Here is a 19,757-nt window from a genome sequence, read left to right as displayed (position 1 = left end):
GAATTTTGAAATCAGATTTTGTGAAAGAGCTCACAAGTCCTGCACGAAGTGAGAAAGGAGGCAGCAATTAACAAAAATAGATCATTGGCTCACAATGAGGTCACAAATGTAATCAGTTTTACTCGTGACTTTATTCCACCAATCACACTAATTTTAAGACTTTTTCCAAGAATGGAATTAAAGGGTTAATAATCATTAAGTCCCTGGTTGCATTAGCAGTAGTTATGGCGCTATCTTCATCAGAGGTCTACCCTGAAGTTTCAATCTTGATTGTGCTGCTAAGGGGAGGAGCTCTTCCTTCTCCTGTGCCACAGACCAATCCCACCCAAAATCAGCGGCCAGGCATCTCCCTACACAGAAGGAATGACAATGAGTGGAAAAAGCTCAGGTAGAAGGCTGTAATAGGGGAGTTTTATAAGAATCTTGTTCTGGGTTCCTGCTGTCCACAATAGTTATAAATGATATGGAAGATGGCACTTCCTGCAGTATTAATACCAACCAAATGGCAAAAGGCTGAATATAAGATAGAATGATGGTTTTTAAATGTATTGGGACCAACTAAATGGTTAGGGTGAAGAAACAGATTGATTTTAATGACATAAATGGAAGGTTACATATATTTGAACAGGAGACATCAAACAAGTTCACAATGAAGGCTCCCCATTTGCAAATGTGGAAAAGAAAATGGTTTTGGTGTGACCACTGGTGTGATCAAAATAATTCAACCAATATGAAGCTGTTATCAATAAAGATAATTATTTACTTGGATGTGTCTAGAGGGCATTCGACTATGTCAGAAGACGTTATTCCAACCTTGTATAGATTATTACGAGACCACATTCAAAATAACAACAGCTTGCATTTATATAGCAATTTTAATGTAGTGAAACATCCCAAGGCGTTATACAGATACTGTATAATCATGTGTAACCCTGCCTTCAAATGGAAAATGCTCTGAGGCAAACAAGATGGCCTCCTAATGGTTCAGTGAGTTTGTGCAGTGAGTAGATCTCAGCCAGGACATTGGTAAAGGTGCTACAAGTGGCCTCAGTGTTGGGGAGAAGAAAATCCGGGATGACTCCTATTCCTGATGGCTGTCTAGTGATCCCTGAACAAAGGGTGCTCAACTGTAATGTTCCCAGACCCACCAGATGCAAATATTCCACTGGATGTCAACCCAGAAATCAGAGCTAGAGCTTCAGTCTTCACTCACCGGGACTGTCTGAATGGGGTTCAAACCCTGCACCTTCTGACTCCAAGGCAGGAATGCTACCCCTGAACCAAAGGCTTGCTCAACAATGAGTTAATGGCATAGAAATCATGGCAGGAAGACTCAGTTGATCAGAATATCAACCGAGTCAGAAAGTTGTGGGATGAAACCTCACTCCAGGATTGAGTGTGTAATCTAGGCTGACAACTTAGTGCAGTACCGAGGGAGTGCTGCACTGTCAGAGGTGCCGTCTTTCAGATGAGAAACCGAGGACCCGTCTGCCTGCTCAGGTGGAAGCAGAAGGCATTATTCAAAGGGCAGCAGTGAATTCTCCTAGCCGGCGTTTCTCCTTCTACCAATATCACCAAAAAGACCATCTGGTCGCCTATCGCATTTGCTGTTTGTGGGATTTTGCTGAGTGCAGAATGCTGCCCCGTTTGCCTATTTAACAACAACGACGACTGCACTTCAAAAGTGCTTTGGGAACCCTGAGAATGTAATAAGGCTTTACATAAATGCAAGTTTTGCTTTCTTATCACGTCTCATGTTGGTAAAGTTCACATCTTTTCAGCGAGCTTTGTTTTAACACCTGGCACAGTTGGAAATTACATTTTTAGACTTCTATCACCCATATGAACCCACATCACTTAGCCCTGTGAATGTTCCCATGGAAACAAAACTGGTTGTGTTTTGGGCAGGCAGACGTGGATATGAAACAAAAATACATTAAGGTCAGACATCCACATAGACTAAGTTGCCAAGGGCTAATTGCTTTGGAGCTAGATACATGTATTGGCCATTTGCAAAATTACTTTGCCACAGAACAAAGGAAATTGCAGAAGACATATGAGAGATGCAGCTGGCTGATCCCACTTTAAAACAGACTTAGTCTATTTAAAACCAAGTACAAAAATATTCCAACTTTTGTCACAGAAGGTAATTCAAGATGTATAATGCAGGATTAAACACGAGATAAGTACGCTGCAATTTTGCTTGAAATACTTTGAGGCCAGGGAGACACTCAGCCTTTTTTTGGGGGAGATTAAATGGGTCGAGTCCCTGATAGACTATATTGCGCATTGCCTGTGGAAGGATTGGGCTTTATTGGCTGAATTATCTTTATTTGCTCCATATTCTTAATTACAGAGTCAGAACTTGAAAATTACACCATAGAAAGTAATTCTCAACCAACAAGTCAACATACAAACTACTACTGTCTGAGAGAGAATCATTTCTTTCTTTCACACAGGAGCAAGGTTAATGTGACTGACACCAACAACGAGAAAGCAAATAACTGTAAATGGCCACATGGGAGTGGGGTATAGAAAAAAACAGGAAGGGAAATTCACATGGTTAAATTTGAAACAATCTCTAAATCTTTTCCCATTTGGTAATCTTTGAATATGTTACTGTTGTACCTCAGAATGTGAGAAGTGTAACATTAATGGACAGTTTGTACCTTATCCAACCCTTGAATGACTGGGTAAACTATTCTGTCCAATCAGTTACATTTGAACAGTGTGGTAAAGATGCATCTTAGTCATATAACTGATAGTCATAATAATAATACTTGCATTCATATAGCACCTTATTCCATCAAAACATGTCAAAGTACTTCACAGAATGAACTACTTTTGAAGAGTAGTGAATGTCATTATGTCGCCAATTGTTGCAATTCTGCATCAGCAATGTCCCACAGACAAGAAATGGATGAATGGCCAATTAAAGTTCATTTGTTTTTTGCTGGTATTGGATGAGGGAGAAATGTTGACCAGAACACCAGGAGAACTCTCCACTCTTCTCTGAACAGTGAAAAGAAGTATACCCTAAATGGTAAGGTTATTAACAAAGTAGAGGAACTGAGAGGTCTAGGAGGTGCAGATGCACTGATCTTTAAACATGTGAGCGGAGATAGAAAGGTGGGGCTCTGGGTTTAAAATACAAGAGCTGTTACTAATTTCAGGTCTGTTTTAGATACTCGGAGGTAAAACGATGCTAGCAGTTCCTGAATCTGTTACATTTAGGAATGCACCCATACTGTTCAATATCTAATTATACAAAGCATAGTCAGGGTGTGTAAAAATAAGATCTCAACTGGATAGTGTGCCTTTTGCACTTGCCCTCATTTTTGCTTCTCCAACCTTTCAGTAGGCAGACTGATAACACTTGGTGACTTGAGGCCAGATACGAATTGTTAAGCTGCTTTATTTTACTGAAAGTAAGTGAACATACTGAGTAACGACTGTAATCGAATCTCACTTATTTCACTTCCATCCGCATACACAATATAATAAACCATGCCACACTACCCGAAATTAGTGGGCCAACTGGACTTTTTTCTTACTGGACAGCCTTCTGGTTGTGATCAGCTCTGAGCGTTCCCTCACTAGGTTGGGCTCCCACCCCAGACCTAAATGAACAGACTGACCATCACAGCTGCTTCTTTGTTCTCTTTTCTTTCCCATTACAACTGACCACAGGAAGTGGGGTGGGCTCACCCTTTCACCTTCTCCCCACCAATAGGCCTGTCAATAAAATGGCTATCATGACCCCCACCAAGAGGCCTGTCAATAAAATTGGCTATCATGACCCCCCCCACCCCCCCTACTCACCCCACTTTAGGTTTTGGAACACTAGAAATGATGGTTCTACTATTTTTCAGAATGAATGGGACCACCCTGAATTAATGAGTCAGTTGACTCCCATTTTCTCAGTTTGCAAGCAGCGACATTCCACAAACTTTAATGCACATCTTAAATGCCTTGCTCTTATATAAATAAACTCTTTGTTTCAGTAGCTGCAATGCACAGCTGTAAAGCGAATTATAAACTTGTGTGAACCCACACACCATTTAAATGTAACACATGTCCAAATCCTTTCAGTGGAAAAATGGTCAAAAAGCCCCGAAATGTGACGGTAGTAGGGTCGCCAACCCTCCAGGAATTAAAGATTGATCTCCTGGATACAGATGTGAGGAATCCAGGAGAAAAATTCTAGGGGCATTGAAAAATAGTGTGGTTTTTTTTCATTTTTTGTTTAACACTTTCACTTAATTAGTTATAAAAATATCGGAGGGGGCGAAAATGACTGTTTGACCAGGCGGGGAGGTGGGAGGTCATGTGATGAAACCTTCAGGAATACGTCCAACCAGAGTTGGCAGCCCTGAGATGGGAGCATTGAATACAAAAGCAAGAAAGTGATGCTGGATTTGTACAAGACATTGCTTAGGCCATAGAGGAGTATTTTGTGTAGTGTTGGGTACTCCAAGTATAGGAAGGATATTAGGCTCAAGGAAAGAGTAAACTACAATATCAAGAATGAGAGGTTATAGTTATGAAGCAAGGCTCGAAAAATTGTTTTTTTTTAAGTTAAAGGGTGTATGGTTTTCAAAACTATGAATTTAAGTTGGCAACTGGTGTAAAATTGTTTCCACTGGTTGGTAATACGGGGATAAACTCAGAATCAGCACTAGAAGAATGAAGGCAGAAGTTTGAAGACTTTTTTTCACAGAGGTTTATTAGAACAATTGATGTTTGAGGCAGAGTCTATAACATCATTTAATAGGGAATTGGACAAGAATTTGAAAAGGGAGACTATATAAAGTTCTGGAGAAAAGGCACGTAAATGGGATTTGAATGCAGAGGTCCAGTTGAAAAGCTATCACTGACACGATAAGCTGAATGGCCTCCTTCCATGCTGCAACTGCTATGAATCATGCTCTGTGATCTTCAACATTGACCTGAACCACAGGATCTTGGTTTAATACCTTACCTGAGGAAGGACACCTCCAACAATGCAGCAATCCCAGAGTAACACACTGCAGGGTTAGCCTGGATGATCAGCTCAAACTCTGATATGAGGCTCGAACCTACAACATTCTCGATGCAGAATCAGAGATGCCACCAACTGAGCCAGGTTCATAACTGGTAGAAGTGAGGTCGATGTGCAATTGGCTCATTTGCAACATGCTGCCGCATTTATCTCTGGAAAAGTTTTCTTCTACTCGTTTCAAAACGGCGTCCTTTTTCTCTTCTTGAAATGTCACTTTTATCTTTGTCTGTTTTTTTCCCATTATTTTTAAATATTTGCAGCTGGACGCTTAAACTTTATCAGCTCTGGACTTACTTTGTGCTTGGGATATTAGCGATGGTTTTTACAAGATAGGTTTCTCAGCATGAGAAAGTGACTCTAATTCAATGGTACCGAGCAAAGGATGATGACTTCCTCCGAAAAACACTTCAGACAGAAATTACTGTGGGTGACATTTGTGGTCGAATATTTAACTTGTTCATATGACAGTCCTCTGTCCAGCATTTTTTTGATGGAGTTGCTAACCTCTACTTTAAATAGGTTAATGCATGCATAAAAATAATGAATAGTGGAATGTCCTTAAGTATTCAAATGCTAATATTGCCAATAGCAGTCTTCTCTAGTGAATACTTCAAGAAGCTATTCATTTAGTGCACTAACTATTCTCCGCTGGTCCTGGTTTTTAATCCCCATTAAGAACTTTAAAATTCTCGTCTCTTAGTGCTACGGTACTGAATTTCTTGCTGTTTTCTAACATGTCCACAACCATATTCATTCCTAGTTTCTATTTGCCTCTCCAATCACCCTCCTGACGTGCTTCTGAACAGACAGTACCTCTACAGAATTACATGTTTATTCTTACAAAGCAGCTACGACAACTGTGTTGACTTTTTGTTCCATTAGCAGCTCTCTCTGAGCTAAAACAGTCAATGGACTTCAAAAAAAGGTAATTCATTGTGTAAAGCACTTTAGATGTTTGAAAGGGAAGGCACCATATAAATGCAAGTATTATTAATTATCCTGCTCATCTGTTCAATTTTCTGGTTCCTGATTTTAAAAATGTGCACAAAGAATTTAGAGAAGATCTACAACTGTGCAGGCCTCCCTCAGTGTTTCAGCAGGTTTTTTTTCCAAAGAACCAGTAATTACATGGAACATTCTTCCAAGACATGTAATCTTTAAGTCACTATTTAATCCAACCATTCTTGTGAATACACACTACTTTTTGTAATTATACTGTTTATCTGCCCATTTCATGACCACTATTGTATGGCAACACATTTCTCTCCATCTTACACAAACCCTCTGTTAATTGGAATGTAAGCTTAGAGTTCCAATCTCACCACACCATGCTAACAACAGGCCGAGTACACAACTCATTTCCAAAGTAAAAAAACTTTCAGCCAGCAGGCCGTTGGGAGGGGTTGGGCACATCCGCAGTGTTGTAACACACTTAAAAAGAAAAAGACCTTGCATTTATATAGCGCCTTGCATGACATCCCAAAGCGTCAGTTGAGGGATAAATGTTGGTCAAGATATGGGAAGAACTCCCTGCTCTTCTTCGAATAATGCCGTGGGATTTATTTTACCTGAGCAGGTGGATGGGGCCTGGTCATAATGCCTCATCTGCCACCTGCGACAATGCGGCCCTCATTCAGTATTGCAATGAAGTGTCAGCCTAGAAAATGTGTTGGCGCCTCTTATGTGAGGCTTGAGCCCATGACCTTGTGACTCAGGTGAAGAATACTACCACTGAACCAAGGCTGACATTTTCCTGCAGCAACATTGCACAGGACCAGTAAATCACTGCTGAAATTCCCAAACATATGGTATAGAACAATTTTTTAAACACTCTAAACAACTTTCCACATAATAATCCTTTAATTCTGCATCAAATTAAATACTATCTTAGGAAAAATTTACTTTACACACAATCTGACCCGGTAGATGTCAAATTATTTTTTGGCATGGGGCTGGCTGTACTGAATTTCATATAGTTTTATTCACATTTCTCATACATCTTCCTTCAGTTGCAATGAGTTGGAAACTGCACGTAGATGCATTAAGTCAATCTAGCAGTCATGCCTATCGTGGAAGAAAGAGGGACAATTTTGGCTGTTCTTCCTCCTTTTCTACTTCTGTATATATTTTGATTCATCTGTCAAAATAATTTTAAAAGTCAGGGTAGATGTACCCCCCCCCCCCGCCCCGTAACATAAGCACGCATCCTAGTGCCTCCATTTGCAGTCTATGGATCATGAAATCTCCTTGCAGCATGTTAAATGGATACTATGGATGGCAGTGAGAGGACTTACTGTTCTGATGTGGTTGTTGACACTGACCCAAGCAAGCTGTGGTCTGCCTAGCTGCAGTGTCATGTCATTTAACATCTAGAGAATTTCTACAGAGAGAATACTGTGTCAAAATTGGAAAATGTAGGCAATTCTCTTTAGTTTTCCTCATTAAACAAAGCACTTTTGTATTCTCAACAGTGAAAAGTTTGAAGAAGACTTATGGTTCTGTGTATAGTTTATCAGGGATACTGTTAAATTCAGCTAAACACAAGAAAAGCCAAGAGATAAGTGTTAACAAAGAGGCTATTCTCATCATGGGCCAGTCATCTTGGCAGCAGTTTATTTAAATAGATAGTGCAATAGTTTCCATTTATCAAGAGACACATGATACAATGCATGTGGCGGGCCGAGATTAAACTGATTGCTGAAGTTTAATTTCAATGGCAATCTTTGAATTGTTCCAATTTATTGATTCTAGACATGAATTGAAACAAAAAGGACAAGAGTCGACAATATTTACAACTAAAATGTACGTGACTAACAGAGGGAAGAGTGTCTCTCTATCACTGTGACAACTGTATAACAAATTCTCCACAAGAAGTGAGGGGGTAAAAAAAAAAGCTTTTGCCAGGGTCTTACAGTATACAGTAATGCGATGGGGTTCTGAAAAAAGGTCATTGACCTGAAACTTTAACTCTGTTTCTCTCTCCACAGCTGCTGCCTGACCTGCTGAGTGTTTCCAGCATTTTCTGTTTTTATTAGTTAATCCGATGATGGGCATACTTGCACCTTGAGTTATGATGAGGCCATATCCTGCTGCACTTTCGGTGTAACTACACGTCATGGCCAATATTCAGGGATGCTTTGAGTTGTCAACAATGTAAGCTTTTTTGAAGCTGTGGTTTTATGAAAAAAAGGTGTATTTTTGTCCATAATTTATGCGATTTCTCTTTCACTGCATTTCTTAGCTTAAAATAGGTTTGTTTAAGACAAGTATGATACTCTGCAATTGGATGCCAGGAGAATGGCTTCTAGTCTTATATTGCTGCATAAAGTACATAAAAATACAATGGATTACTAACAGGTATATATGCATAGGGGAAACAAGTCACAACCATACCCAAATGCTAGAAACAATTAACATACGTCACTGGGGTATTTATCAATGACATAATCTAACCTGGATAATCCTAATATGGACCACAGTTGTTGAAAGCACAGGTGTCTAATGGCATGCTTTAGTACATGTGTTAAGTGTTATTTGAGTAAAGTACCTTTGGTCACAGATTGGATTCTCAAAAGTGGTCTCTATTTCAAAGGATTTTATGGGTATTAGGATTGGATATTTTTGATGTACCAGTTATGATTTGATTCAGCTATAACAGACACTCTGTAGAACCTTACAGGAAACAGTACTTCTTGAAATTACACAAGAACACCCATGTCTTTCTGAGAAATGCTGAACAACGCTGCTGTGTTATTTGGACTACTTTGCGAATGACTATCTGTGAATAAACCTTCTTGGCAGTTTAGTTGCTTACAAATGTGTCAGCAAAAAGCATTTCCTGTTTTTGTTAGACAGCAAAGCAGGTTATATTGAGTTGCATCGAGTATACAGCACTGAAATAGGCCATTTAGCCCGAATGGTCTATGCTGGCTTTTATGCTCCATTCAAGCCTCCTGCCACCCCTCTTCATCGAACCCTATCAGCAAATCTTTCTATTCCTTTCTCCTTAATGTGCTTATCAAGTTTCCCCTTAAATGCATCTAAGCTATATTGGCTTAACTACTCCTTGTGGTAGCACGTTCCACATTCTTACCACTCTCTGGGTAAAGAAGTTTCTCCTGCATTCTCTACTGGACTTATGAGTGACTATCTTTTATTTATGACCTCTAGTGGACTCCCCCACAAGTGGAAATATTTTCTCTACATCTATCCTTTCAAACCCTTTCATTACCTTAAAGGCCTCTATCAGGACACCCCTCAGCCTTCTCTTGTCTAGAGGAAAAAGCCTCAGCCTGTTCAGCCTTTCCTAATAAGTATATCCTCTCAGTTCTGGTATCATCCTTGTGAATCTTCTTTGCACCTTCTCCAAGCCTCTATATCCTTTTTATAACATGGAGACCAGAACTGTTCAGAGTACTCCAAGTGTGGTCTAATCAAGGTTCTATACAAGTTTAACATAACTACTCTGCTTTTCAATTCTATCCCTCTAATGTAAAGAAAATACAATGTAATAACAGATCAAAGGTAAAAGAACGACTTGCATCTGATGCAAAAGTATTGGGCATGATTGATATTAATAGTCTTCTATAGTGACATAAGCACACTTTGGAAATTCCTCATGTAAATCCAGAAACAACAAATGACTAGTGTTCGCCCAGAGCACAATATCACACATTACTTTGCGCATGAGGTTTTTCTTTGGTTTTTAAGAGCCTTGGGCATGCCTATGGGAGATGGGCTTTTGTGCTGGGCATAAGAAAAAGTATCTTGAGAAATGCTAATTGTAACAGCCAGCTTTTGATCGTTTTTTAGGTTGGCATGTATGCAGAACTTGGGTTGTATCTTCATTAAATACAACATTTCTTACGCCCATAACTTTTTAAAACTTTTGAACTTTTTAAAAGCAATGAATATTTTCTTTTTTCAAGAACACCCATGTCTTTCTGAGAAATGCTGAACAACGCTGCTGTGTTATTTGGACTTACTTTGCGAATGACTATCTGTGAATAAACCTTCTTGGCAGTTTAGTTGCTTACAAATGTGTCAGCAAAAAGCATTTCCTGTTTTTGTTAGACAGCAAAGCAGAGCTGCATCGCGTATACAGTGTTTGAGAATTCTGGAATGTAATATAACGTAATCTTATGACACTTGATTAATTTGGGAAACTGTTTGCCAACGCAAGACTCAAATTTTAAATCACTGGCTGTGCATTTTGTTGCGATTGACAAGAACAGGGGGAAAGGGAGTATTGATCAGCAAAGGGACACAAGACTAAAGAGAGGACGAAGGGATAAATATCAAACAGTACTGATTGTAAAAACCTTCCATTCATTAGAGACTTTTGTAGTCCAACTACCTCAGTGCACTTTAAATGAATTTCCTACAGATACTGTTCACTCAGAGAATGAATTGAATTTGCACTTTATCATAAAACATAGTCCAGCACACAAAGTAGAGGACAGTGGAGCTTGAACAATAACCACCACATTGGATCACATAACTCACAAGCATTTTTAGCACAAGTGAACTCATAATATTCCATCTTTTGTGATTCACTATTCCACTGATGGCCTAGAATTTCCTCAGTGAGTTGCACATTTTAGAAAAAACAATGCCTGCCTGTGGCCTGCAGAGGGCGGTAAACATGGGTTTCCTGGGCCTGCTCATTTGCATTCCCATTGATGCAGTCACTGACATAAAAACAATGTAAAATCCAGCTGAACTGTATGGAAACTCCTGTGCTGCCTTTTAAAAGACCGTTCAGCCTGCTGGGGGACATGCAGATAAGAGGGGAACAGTTTGCCTCTTTTCCTTCACTCTCAAGTAACTTCACTGCATGTCATCAATATTTTTATAATACTTTTTTTTAAAACAGAAGAATACCACATCTTCACTGATACAAAATCTCTAAGCCCTTCTGAAGGAGACTGAAGGCAGGAGGAACAGACTCCTCTGTGTGTGTGGGTGCCACCAAGCCTGCCAGGAATGTAACTCAGCATCTGACAGCTGCCATTAGATCTGATATGCCGCTGACCACTGGGACCAGGGCCCAGTGGAATGGTGGCGGCTGGAGTCCACCTGCCTGATACTGCCATCTCTCAGGATAGCAGCACATGCTATACTTCCAGCCTTTCCCCTCAGAGCACCACGCCAGTGGAACATGGCAGGTCTCACCAGGCTGCCCACCAACCCCCAGACCATGCAGCCAGCAGCAGTTCCAAGCCAGAAGCCAACAGCCATGAGTGCCACCTCCATCCCAGACCAGGAAAGATGATCAGAGGGGCAAGGACAAGATAACAGGAGAAAAAGAAAGAGATAAAGACAAAGGAGGAACACATCAGGAATTAAGAATAAATCAGCCGGCATAGCAGCAGGAGGGGGTGGGACACAAGGCGCAGTGTTACAGGATACTTGGAACCATTTACGTTTACACCACAGGAGGCAAGCATCTGGCCTGATGTGTCTGTGTTAGCTATTTGCTAGAGCAATCCAAAACCAAACCCACTGCCTCACTCTCTCTCTAAAGCCCTGTATCTTTCTCAGTTTCAAATATTTATCCAATTTTGTGTTCGCAGATGCAATGGTCTCTGCCTCAACCACTTGCTGTGGCAACGCATTCCATCAAAGGTGTGCAAGACCAGTAAGTAACTGCTAAAAACCCAACACATATGGCATAAACCAATCTTTTAAGTGCCCTGAAAAACCTGCCAGATAATAATCCTTCAATTTTGCATCAGATTAAACAACAACTTGCATTTATATTGCGCCTTGAACATCCCAAGCTGCTTCACAATATAATCAGAAAAAATGGATGCTGAGCCAAAGGAGGAAATATTTATGAGGGTTTATCAAAAGTCTGGTCAAAACGTGGGTTTGAAGGAGACTCTTAGAGGACAGGAAGGTGGAGCGACCGAGGAGTTTAGGGATGGATTTCCAGAGCGTGGGACCTAGAAGACTGAAAGCACAGCTTCTAATGGTGGGGCGAAGAGAGTAGGCAATGCACAAAAGGCCAGAATCAGAGGAACAGAGAGCTCAGGGTGGGGGAGGTTACAGAGATGGGGAGGGGTGAGGCCATGAAGGGATTTAAACACAAAGGTGAGAATTTTAAATTGGAGACATCGGAGGACCGGGGGCCAATGTAGGTCAGCAAGGACAGGTGTGATGGGTGAGTGGGACTTGCGGCATAGGATACAGGCAGCAGAGGTTTGGATGAACTGAAGTTTATGGAGCATGACGAATGGGAGGCCAGCCAGGAGAGCATTGGAACAGTCAAGTCTATATACGATTTTAGAGAAAATTTGTTACGTGTACAATCTGTGAAAGTGAATGAAGGAAAGACTTGCATTTATACCTTTCATGCCCTCAGCATGCCTCAAAGTGCTTCACAACCAATGAATGGCTTTTGAAGTGTAGTCACTGTTCTTATGTAGACAAACATCGCAGCCGATTTGTGCACAGCAACGTCCCACAAACAGTCATAAGATAAACGACCAGTTAATCTGTTTTTTTGGTGGTATTGGTCAGGGGATAAATGTTGGTCAGGACACTGGGAGAAGTCCCCTGCTCTTCTTCAAATAGTGCCATGGGATCTTTTGCATTCACCTCATCAGGCAGGCAAGGCCTCCGTTTAACTTCTCATCCAAAAGACAATTACATCTCTCTACTTTTCAATATTTATAGCGAAGTACCTCAAACAAAATATCACCACTGATACAACTTAAATCCACACACTTACATTATTGTTTAAAAATCTGGAAATGGTAAAAGCTACAGCCAGTTTCACAGGCTAGCACTGATTTTACTCTATATTGTGACTTTCTAGCAAATTATGTGGGCAAGAGTTTGAAGTACAAGTACTTGGGGAAAAAATGCAATATGGAAGGAAATAGTCCATCATAGGGGGATGGAGAGAAAACAAATTCTGAGAACAAATATGCTGATGCTCAATGCAAATCACATTGAACAGGGAAATAATGTGTGAAACAAATGGAATCACAAAATACCATTCGGCCCCACAGACCTGTACAATCTTCTGCACCATTGATTCTGGCCAAATTCTGCAGAGGAAGGTAGCAACCCACAGGTAAAACTTCCGAGAAGATAAATCTTTGTGAAATATGTTCCTTAATTCTGTCTGGCAATATTACAGCTTATATTATTCAACCCTGACCAACTGCAGTACACAAATAAGAATTCCATGACAGCAAAGGAACTATCATTTACCGTAGAATATTGATCCCCTCTGTCTGTACTTAATAACACTTAAAGGAAGAGCAGGCTCGAGGGGCCATATGGCCTACTCCTGCTCCTATTTCTTAATACAGTGTGACTGCCCTTGACATCAAAGCAGCATTTGACTGAGTGTGGCACCAAGGAGTCCTTGTAAAATTGAAGTCAATGGGAATCAGGGGGAAAACTCTCCAGTGGCTGGAGTCATACCCAGCACAAAGGAAGATGGTAGTGGTTGTTGGAGGCCAATCATCTCAGCCTCAGGACATTGCTGCAGGAGTTCCTCAGGGCAGTGTCCTAGGCCCAACCATCTTCAGCTGCTTCATCAATGACCTTCCCTCCAACATAAGGTCAGAAATGGGGATGTTCGCTGATGATTGCACTGTGTTCAGTTCCATTCGCAACCCCTCAAATAATGAAGCAGTCCGAGCTCGCATGCAGCAAGACCTGGACAACATCCAGGCTTGGGCTGATAAGTGGCAAGTAACATTCGCGCCAGACAAGTGCCAGGCAATGACCATCTCCAACAAGAGAGAGTCTAACCACCTCCCCTTGACTTTCAATGGCATTACCGTCACTGAATCCCCCACCATCAACAACCTGGGGGTCACTATTGACCAGAAACTTAACTGGACCAGCCATATGAATACTGTGGCTACAACAGCAGGTCAGAGGCTGGGTATTCTGTGGCGAGTGACTCACCTCCTGACTCCACAAAGCCTTTCCACCATCTACAAGGCACAAGTCAGGAGTGTGATGAAATACTCTCCTCTTGCCTGGACGAGTGCAGCTCCAACAACACTCAAGAAGCTCAACACCATCCAGGACAAAGCAGCCCGCTTGATTGGCACCCCATACACCACCCTAAACATTCACTCCCTTCACCACCGGTGCACTGTGGCTGCAGTGTGTACCATCCACAGGATGCACTGCAGCAACTCGCCAAGGCTTCTTCGACAGCACCTCCTAAACCCGCGACCTCTACCACCTAGTAGGACATGAGCAGCAGGCACATGGGAACAACATCACCTGCACGTTCCCCTCCAAGTCACACACCATCCCGACTTGGAAATATATCGCCGTTCCTTCATCGTCGCTGGGTCAAAATCCTGGAACTCCCTTCCGAACAGCACTGCACCACATGGACTGCAGAGGTTCAAGGCGGCAGCTCACCACCACCTTCTCAAGGGCAATTAGGGATGGGCAATAAATGCTGGCCTCGCCAGCGACGCCCACGTCCCATGAACAAATAAAAAAAATACAACCTTGCTCCTTGCCAGGTATTTGCCCACTTATTTTAGCGGAATTAATCAACCCAGATGTCCTACTGACAGGTGTGTAAAAGTGCTATTTAGTACAGTTTCTACTTTAACAGATATATGTTAACAAAGAGCAAATTAAGGTAAACAATTACATTTTATAGGAAAGTTGTTTTGTATATTAAGGCAAGACCAGCAACTGTCTGAGCTAGATCATAACATAGCTTTACAGATGAACAGAGTTCTAAGGATGGATCAACAATTGAAATGTTAACCCATCGTTCTGTGTCTAATCCATAAAACATTACTTGTGAAGTAAATACACAGAAATTTTAACACAGCAGTGATAGTGTTTGAAAACCTGCCTGTCTCATATTTTTGAGTTACCATGAGGGACTTAAGTGGAGGACCAAAGTCTGCAGGAGACCACTGTGGCCGAAAAGAGTAGGATAGAAAACGAGGTCAATCAAGAAGCTGTGATTAGGGGACACTAAGCTTGGGTGTTAAAAGCCTGTAGATTGTTGAAGGGAAGGGAGACTGAGTGAGGTTGCAATTCCACAGTTTTGAATTCCTAGCAAAGAATGGATTAGAGTAGAATATGGAATAATTATTCTTGATTTCAACACAGCAAATATGTGAGGACAAGAAACCACGTGTGTGATTGTGTATCTGCACCTTATGAAGAGCAAGGAAGGAAAGCTCAGAGGAAAAGTGACTGGTATTGATAAAATGGAAAGACACAGTAACAACTGCGTGAAGAGACAGCAGATAGAGACTAGAGGGGGGAGCAGAACAGTTATCAGATAACATTATGACGACATTATGTACTCAGATTTAAACTATTTGATCAAATTTAACAATGTTTGATTTCAAAATTGAAATATACAGGGATTCAAGTTATTTTGGAAACAAAGATTATAAAAAATAACTTGTAATCCCTTGCAACTGCTATTTTAACTTTACAACCTAGATTTTCCTGTTACTTTTAAATGCCAAAGCAAATTGATTAAATTCAATTTATTTTATTTTTCCACAGACAGTGCAATCTGTGCTCGTTAAGTTCATAATTCACTCAGGTGCTCAATTCTTTAAAAGCCACTATTCCTATGTACAGAATTCTTTTTCTTCTAAGTAAATAAGATCTATTTTATTGTAAGCATGCAGTGTCCTGTCCAGAATGTGATTTCCATCATTACAAAGTGAATGTCAATTTTTACATAATCTGGGCTGTTTCACACCTCATACTTCAGTATCCAGCCACTATACTTTATTTTAAGCTTTTTCAGTAGCCCTTGGCCTGCTGTTGAAAAGCAAACAGCAGTCTAGGAGGCAAACTTTCCCATCTGCCCTCACTGAGGTATATTCTAGGGCATTAACTTGTGTATAAGCCGCTGACGTGCACAATTCAAACTTCACCTCTTAAGTAAAAAAAAACACAATAGCAAATGAGAATAATTGAACATTAAAATCATTATCATTTACTGTCTGCTCACGGCACAAGATGAACGTTCTACTCAGGCCTCATATTAAAATGGTTCCCATTTTGTTACCATTTACACTGGCGTCGGTGCAAGGATTTTTTGCTTTGCTATAGACAGGAGCCATTGCTACGGTGGGAATGCACTCCATTTTGGCTTGTAGCGTAATTGTATGGGAACTGTCATCAAGAAAAACACTAGCCCTACAGCATCAGAAGTAAACAAATTGTCACTTAGTTGATGCTGTGTGTTAGCAATCTCTGATCTCTGGTTCTATTTTCACACTGTTGAATCTCCTCAGACACACACTGTTGGCTTGCTCCCCCTGCCCCCGATTGAACTGCGCTTTCTTTAACGATGCTCTTTCCAAATGAACCAAGTCCATGTTACCTGGAGGCAGCAGCAGTGGGTTGAATGGTCAGTCATTTAACTTACACCACTAATGTGGTTACTGGGTTTACACTTGAGGTCTTGTAGATCCTTCCAGATAACGCACAAAATGAAATTCTAGCCCTCTTCCAATCTCAGTCTAGTCCAGTATGGTTCCAAAGCAGGACTTAATTAGAGTGAGCTCATTTTTAAAGACCAATGTGAAACTCAACAACAACATCTACTAGTGTAAGTTACTGATCTCAATAGACCCGGCAGTACATGACTATAGACTCAATGTCTGCAGTACACAAAGAAGCTCTATGGGGGAAAAATGCTTCATGCAGGAAACATCTATAGACTAAGAACCACATTACACAGGGCATCTCTGTGGGTTATACAGTTCAAGTTCAGATGTGGTCTGTTGGTTGCCAGTAGGCCGCAATTTTATATTGCTGATAGCATGAAGGCGTCTGTTTTCTCTTTTTAAAGTAAGATCATTACTATGTGATGACAGCAGTCTCCTGAGCAAACTCATACTGCCGGGAAGGGGGAAAGCTAACTCCTCCACTTAAATATCTGTCACCCATCTTGTTTGTTTTTCTTGTAATTTTGGAACCAGTTTTTTTTTTAAAAAACTGTAAGTGCTGTTATTTTATAAGAAACATTTTTCCTTCAGTAACTAAAAAGGATACAGTATATATGTAGTTGCAGTTATTTTGTTACTTTTATTGGGGTTTAACCATAATTGCTTGACAATTTTTCTCATTTCGTGGAACATATTTGCAATGTAGAGAGTTCTTCACAAGTGTTGAGTTAATATTATAACATTTAGTTGATATATTTGAAGTTTTGATGTGTGTTCTATCACAGACAAAAAAAACTTCCAACCATTTGTTCATGAAATTATCTTGTACAAAATTACAAATGTCATAACGTAGATTCTCCAGACCCTGAGGTAAGGTAATCATCATTTTTAAGTTATTCGATAATTCCCTTATGAGCCTCTTATTCTTGTATAAGCTACAGAAGTATGTTGGCGGCCGTGCACTGCATTACGTAACTCACTTCCCGAAACACAGCAATCCTTTCACAGAGTACTTTGTGGTTGTAAAACAAATATATGTACTTACTTGTAATTGTCCTCTTCGACAAATTTTTGAAGCTCTTCGATATACCGTACAGATTTCAAGTACTTCTGCACGTGGGGTAATGTTATCAGATAGTCTGTGAAAGAAAGTAATTTAATAAATATTAGTCAAATCACTGCAGTGAGAAATGTAGCTTTTAAGTTCTTTTATTATCAAGAATATTTTCTTTTATTGAAAAACTTTGGTGAAGGAGCAAGATCATAAGTGGAGGACATCACTCCAACTCATCCTTCTGCAGGACCTCAAAACCCGAACTTTCCACCTCTCAGTCCGCTCTTCCTCCTACAATGTACAGGACTTTAAAATCCCAGCTATAGTGACACCACACTAGTACGTCTTGATTTACCTAGTTTTCTCTCTCGCTGTTTTCAACCTTGTTACTGATTTGATTCTTAACCTGGATTTCCCAATAAAGTGATTGTGAAATTCGGTAAAATGGAACATAGGAAGGAAGGAAGGAAGGAACATAGGAACAGGAGTAGGCCATTCAGCCCCTCGAGCCTGTTCTGCCATTCAATTAGATCATGGCTGATCTGTATCTTAACCGCCATCTACCTGCCTTGGTTCCGTATCCCTTAATACCCTTGTCTAACAAAAATCGATCAATCTGAGTTTTGAAATTTTCAATTGATCCAGCCTCAACAGCAATTTTTTTTTTGGGGGGGGGGGGGATAAAGAGTTTCAGATTTCCACTACCCTTTGTGTGAAGAAATGATTCCTGATATCACCCCTGAATGACCCAATTCGAATTTTAAGGTTATGCCCCCTTGTTTTGGACACCCCCACCAGATAGTTTCTATCAACCCTATCAATTCCTTTAATCATCTTAAGCACCTCCATAAATGCTGCTGACTTCCTCTATAAATGAGGGCAGCTGCATATCTAACATGAACAATGTGCTTTATTAACCTAATCTTGATATCAACAGACACAGTTATCATAATGTATGGCAAAATACTTGCACAGTATATAGTTTGTAAAACCTCAGAATCAGGCTGTGGTGCGGATAGGAACATGGGAACAGGAGTAGGCCATTCAGCCCCTCGTGCCTGCTCCGCCATTTGATAAGATCATGGCTGATCTGTGATCTAACTCCATATACCTGCCTTTGGCCCATATCCCTTAATACCTTTGGTTGCCAAAAAGCTATCTATCTCACATTTAAATTTAACAATTGAGCTAGTATCAATTGCTGTTTGCGGAAGAGAGTTCCAAACTTCTACAACCCTTTGTGTGTAGAAATGTTTTCTAATCTCGCTCCTGAAAGGTCTGGCTCTAATTTTTAGACTGTGCCCCCTACTCCTAGAATCCCCAACCAGCAGAAATAGTTTCTCTCTATCCACCCTATCTGTTCCCCTTAATATCTGATAAACTTCGATCAGATCACCCCTTAACCTTCAAAACTCTAGAGCATACAACCCCAATTTCTGTAATCTCTCCTCGTAACTTAACCCTTGAAGTCTGGGTATCATTCTAGTAAACCTACGCTGCACTCCCTCCAAGGCCAATATGTCCTTCTGAAGGTGCGGTGCCCAGAACTACTCGCAGTACTCCAGGTGCGGTCTAACCAGGGTTTTGTATAGCTGCAGCATAACTTCTGCCCCCTTGTACTCTAGTCCTCTAGATATAAAGGCCAGCATTCCATTAGCCTTCTTGATTAATTTCTGCACCTATTCATGACACTTCAATGATCTATGTACCTGAACCCCCAAGTCCCTTTGGACATCCACTGTTTTTAACTTTTTACCATCCTTGCATCTGCAACCTGCACATCCCATGACCTGTGCATCTATACCCAGTTATATTCTTCTCTAGCACCTTTCTTATTTTGCAGCCTTGGACAGGAGGGTCCAAGCTCTTGTCTTTGTGGACCACATAGTTGCATATTATGGAGCCACAGGGACCACCACGTATGAAGTTTAAAATCCATGTTCCCATTAATTTGCACATATCTCAAGCCACAGATATTAACAGATCTTAGCATTCGGATCGAAGATTTATTCACTAAAAGAACAACAGCACTAAAAGCAGCTGTTTCCAAACTTCTAGGCCCGCAAAATACAAACAGGTTGAGACCAGAAAATAATGAGCACAAATAAGACTGAGTGGCCTGGACTCCTATAGGGCTTGGGTGATCACACATATCCCTGGTTCTAACTGTTGCTGTTGAATTATTACAGAAAGCTCAATCGGCCCATCAAATTCTAAATGGCTGTGAAGCCAAATTGAA

The 19,757-nt window shown here is 40.7% G+C and overlaps 1 protein-coding gene across 3 annotated transcripts in view; it reads right to left on the bottom strand.

The window, feature by feature from the left end:
- ralgps1 (Ral GEF with PH domain and SH3 binding motif 1) overlaps positions 1-19,757 on the bottom strand; it is a 540,533-nt gene that overhangs the window by 121,660 nt on the left and 399,116 nt on the right. For all 3 annotated transcript variants that reach the window (XM_067969743.1, XM_067969745.1, XM_067969744.1), the window contains one exon: positions 17,510-17,603. In XM_067969743.1, the coding sequence (XP_067825844.1) occupies positions 17,510-17,603 (94 nt within the window). The remainder of the gene's footprint in view (positions 1-17,509; positions 17,604-19,757) is intronic.

The sequence above is a fragment of the Heptranchias perlo genome, chromosome 31, assembly GCF_035084215.1.
Source record: "Heptranchias perlo isolate sHepPer1 chromosome 31, sHepPer1.hap1, whole genome shotgun sequence".
Taxonomy (NCBI): domain Eukaryota; kingdom Metazoa; phylum Chordata; class Chondrichthyes; order Hexanchiformes; family Hexanchidae; genus Heptranchias; species Heptranchias perlo.
The sequence above is the reverse complement of the archived record's forward strand: the minus strand, read 5'-3'. Positions and strand labels throughout refer to the sequence as shown.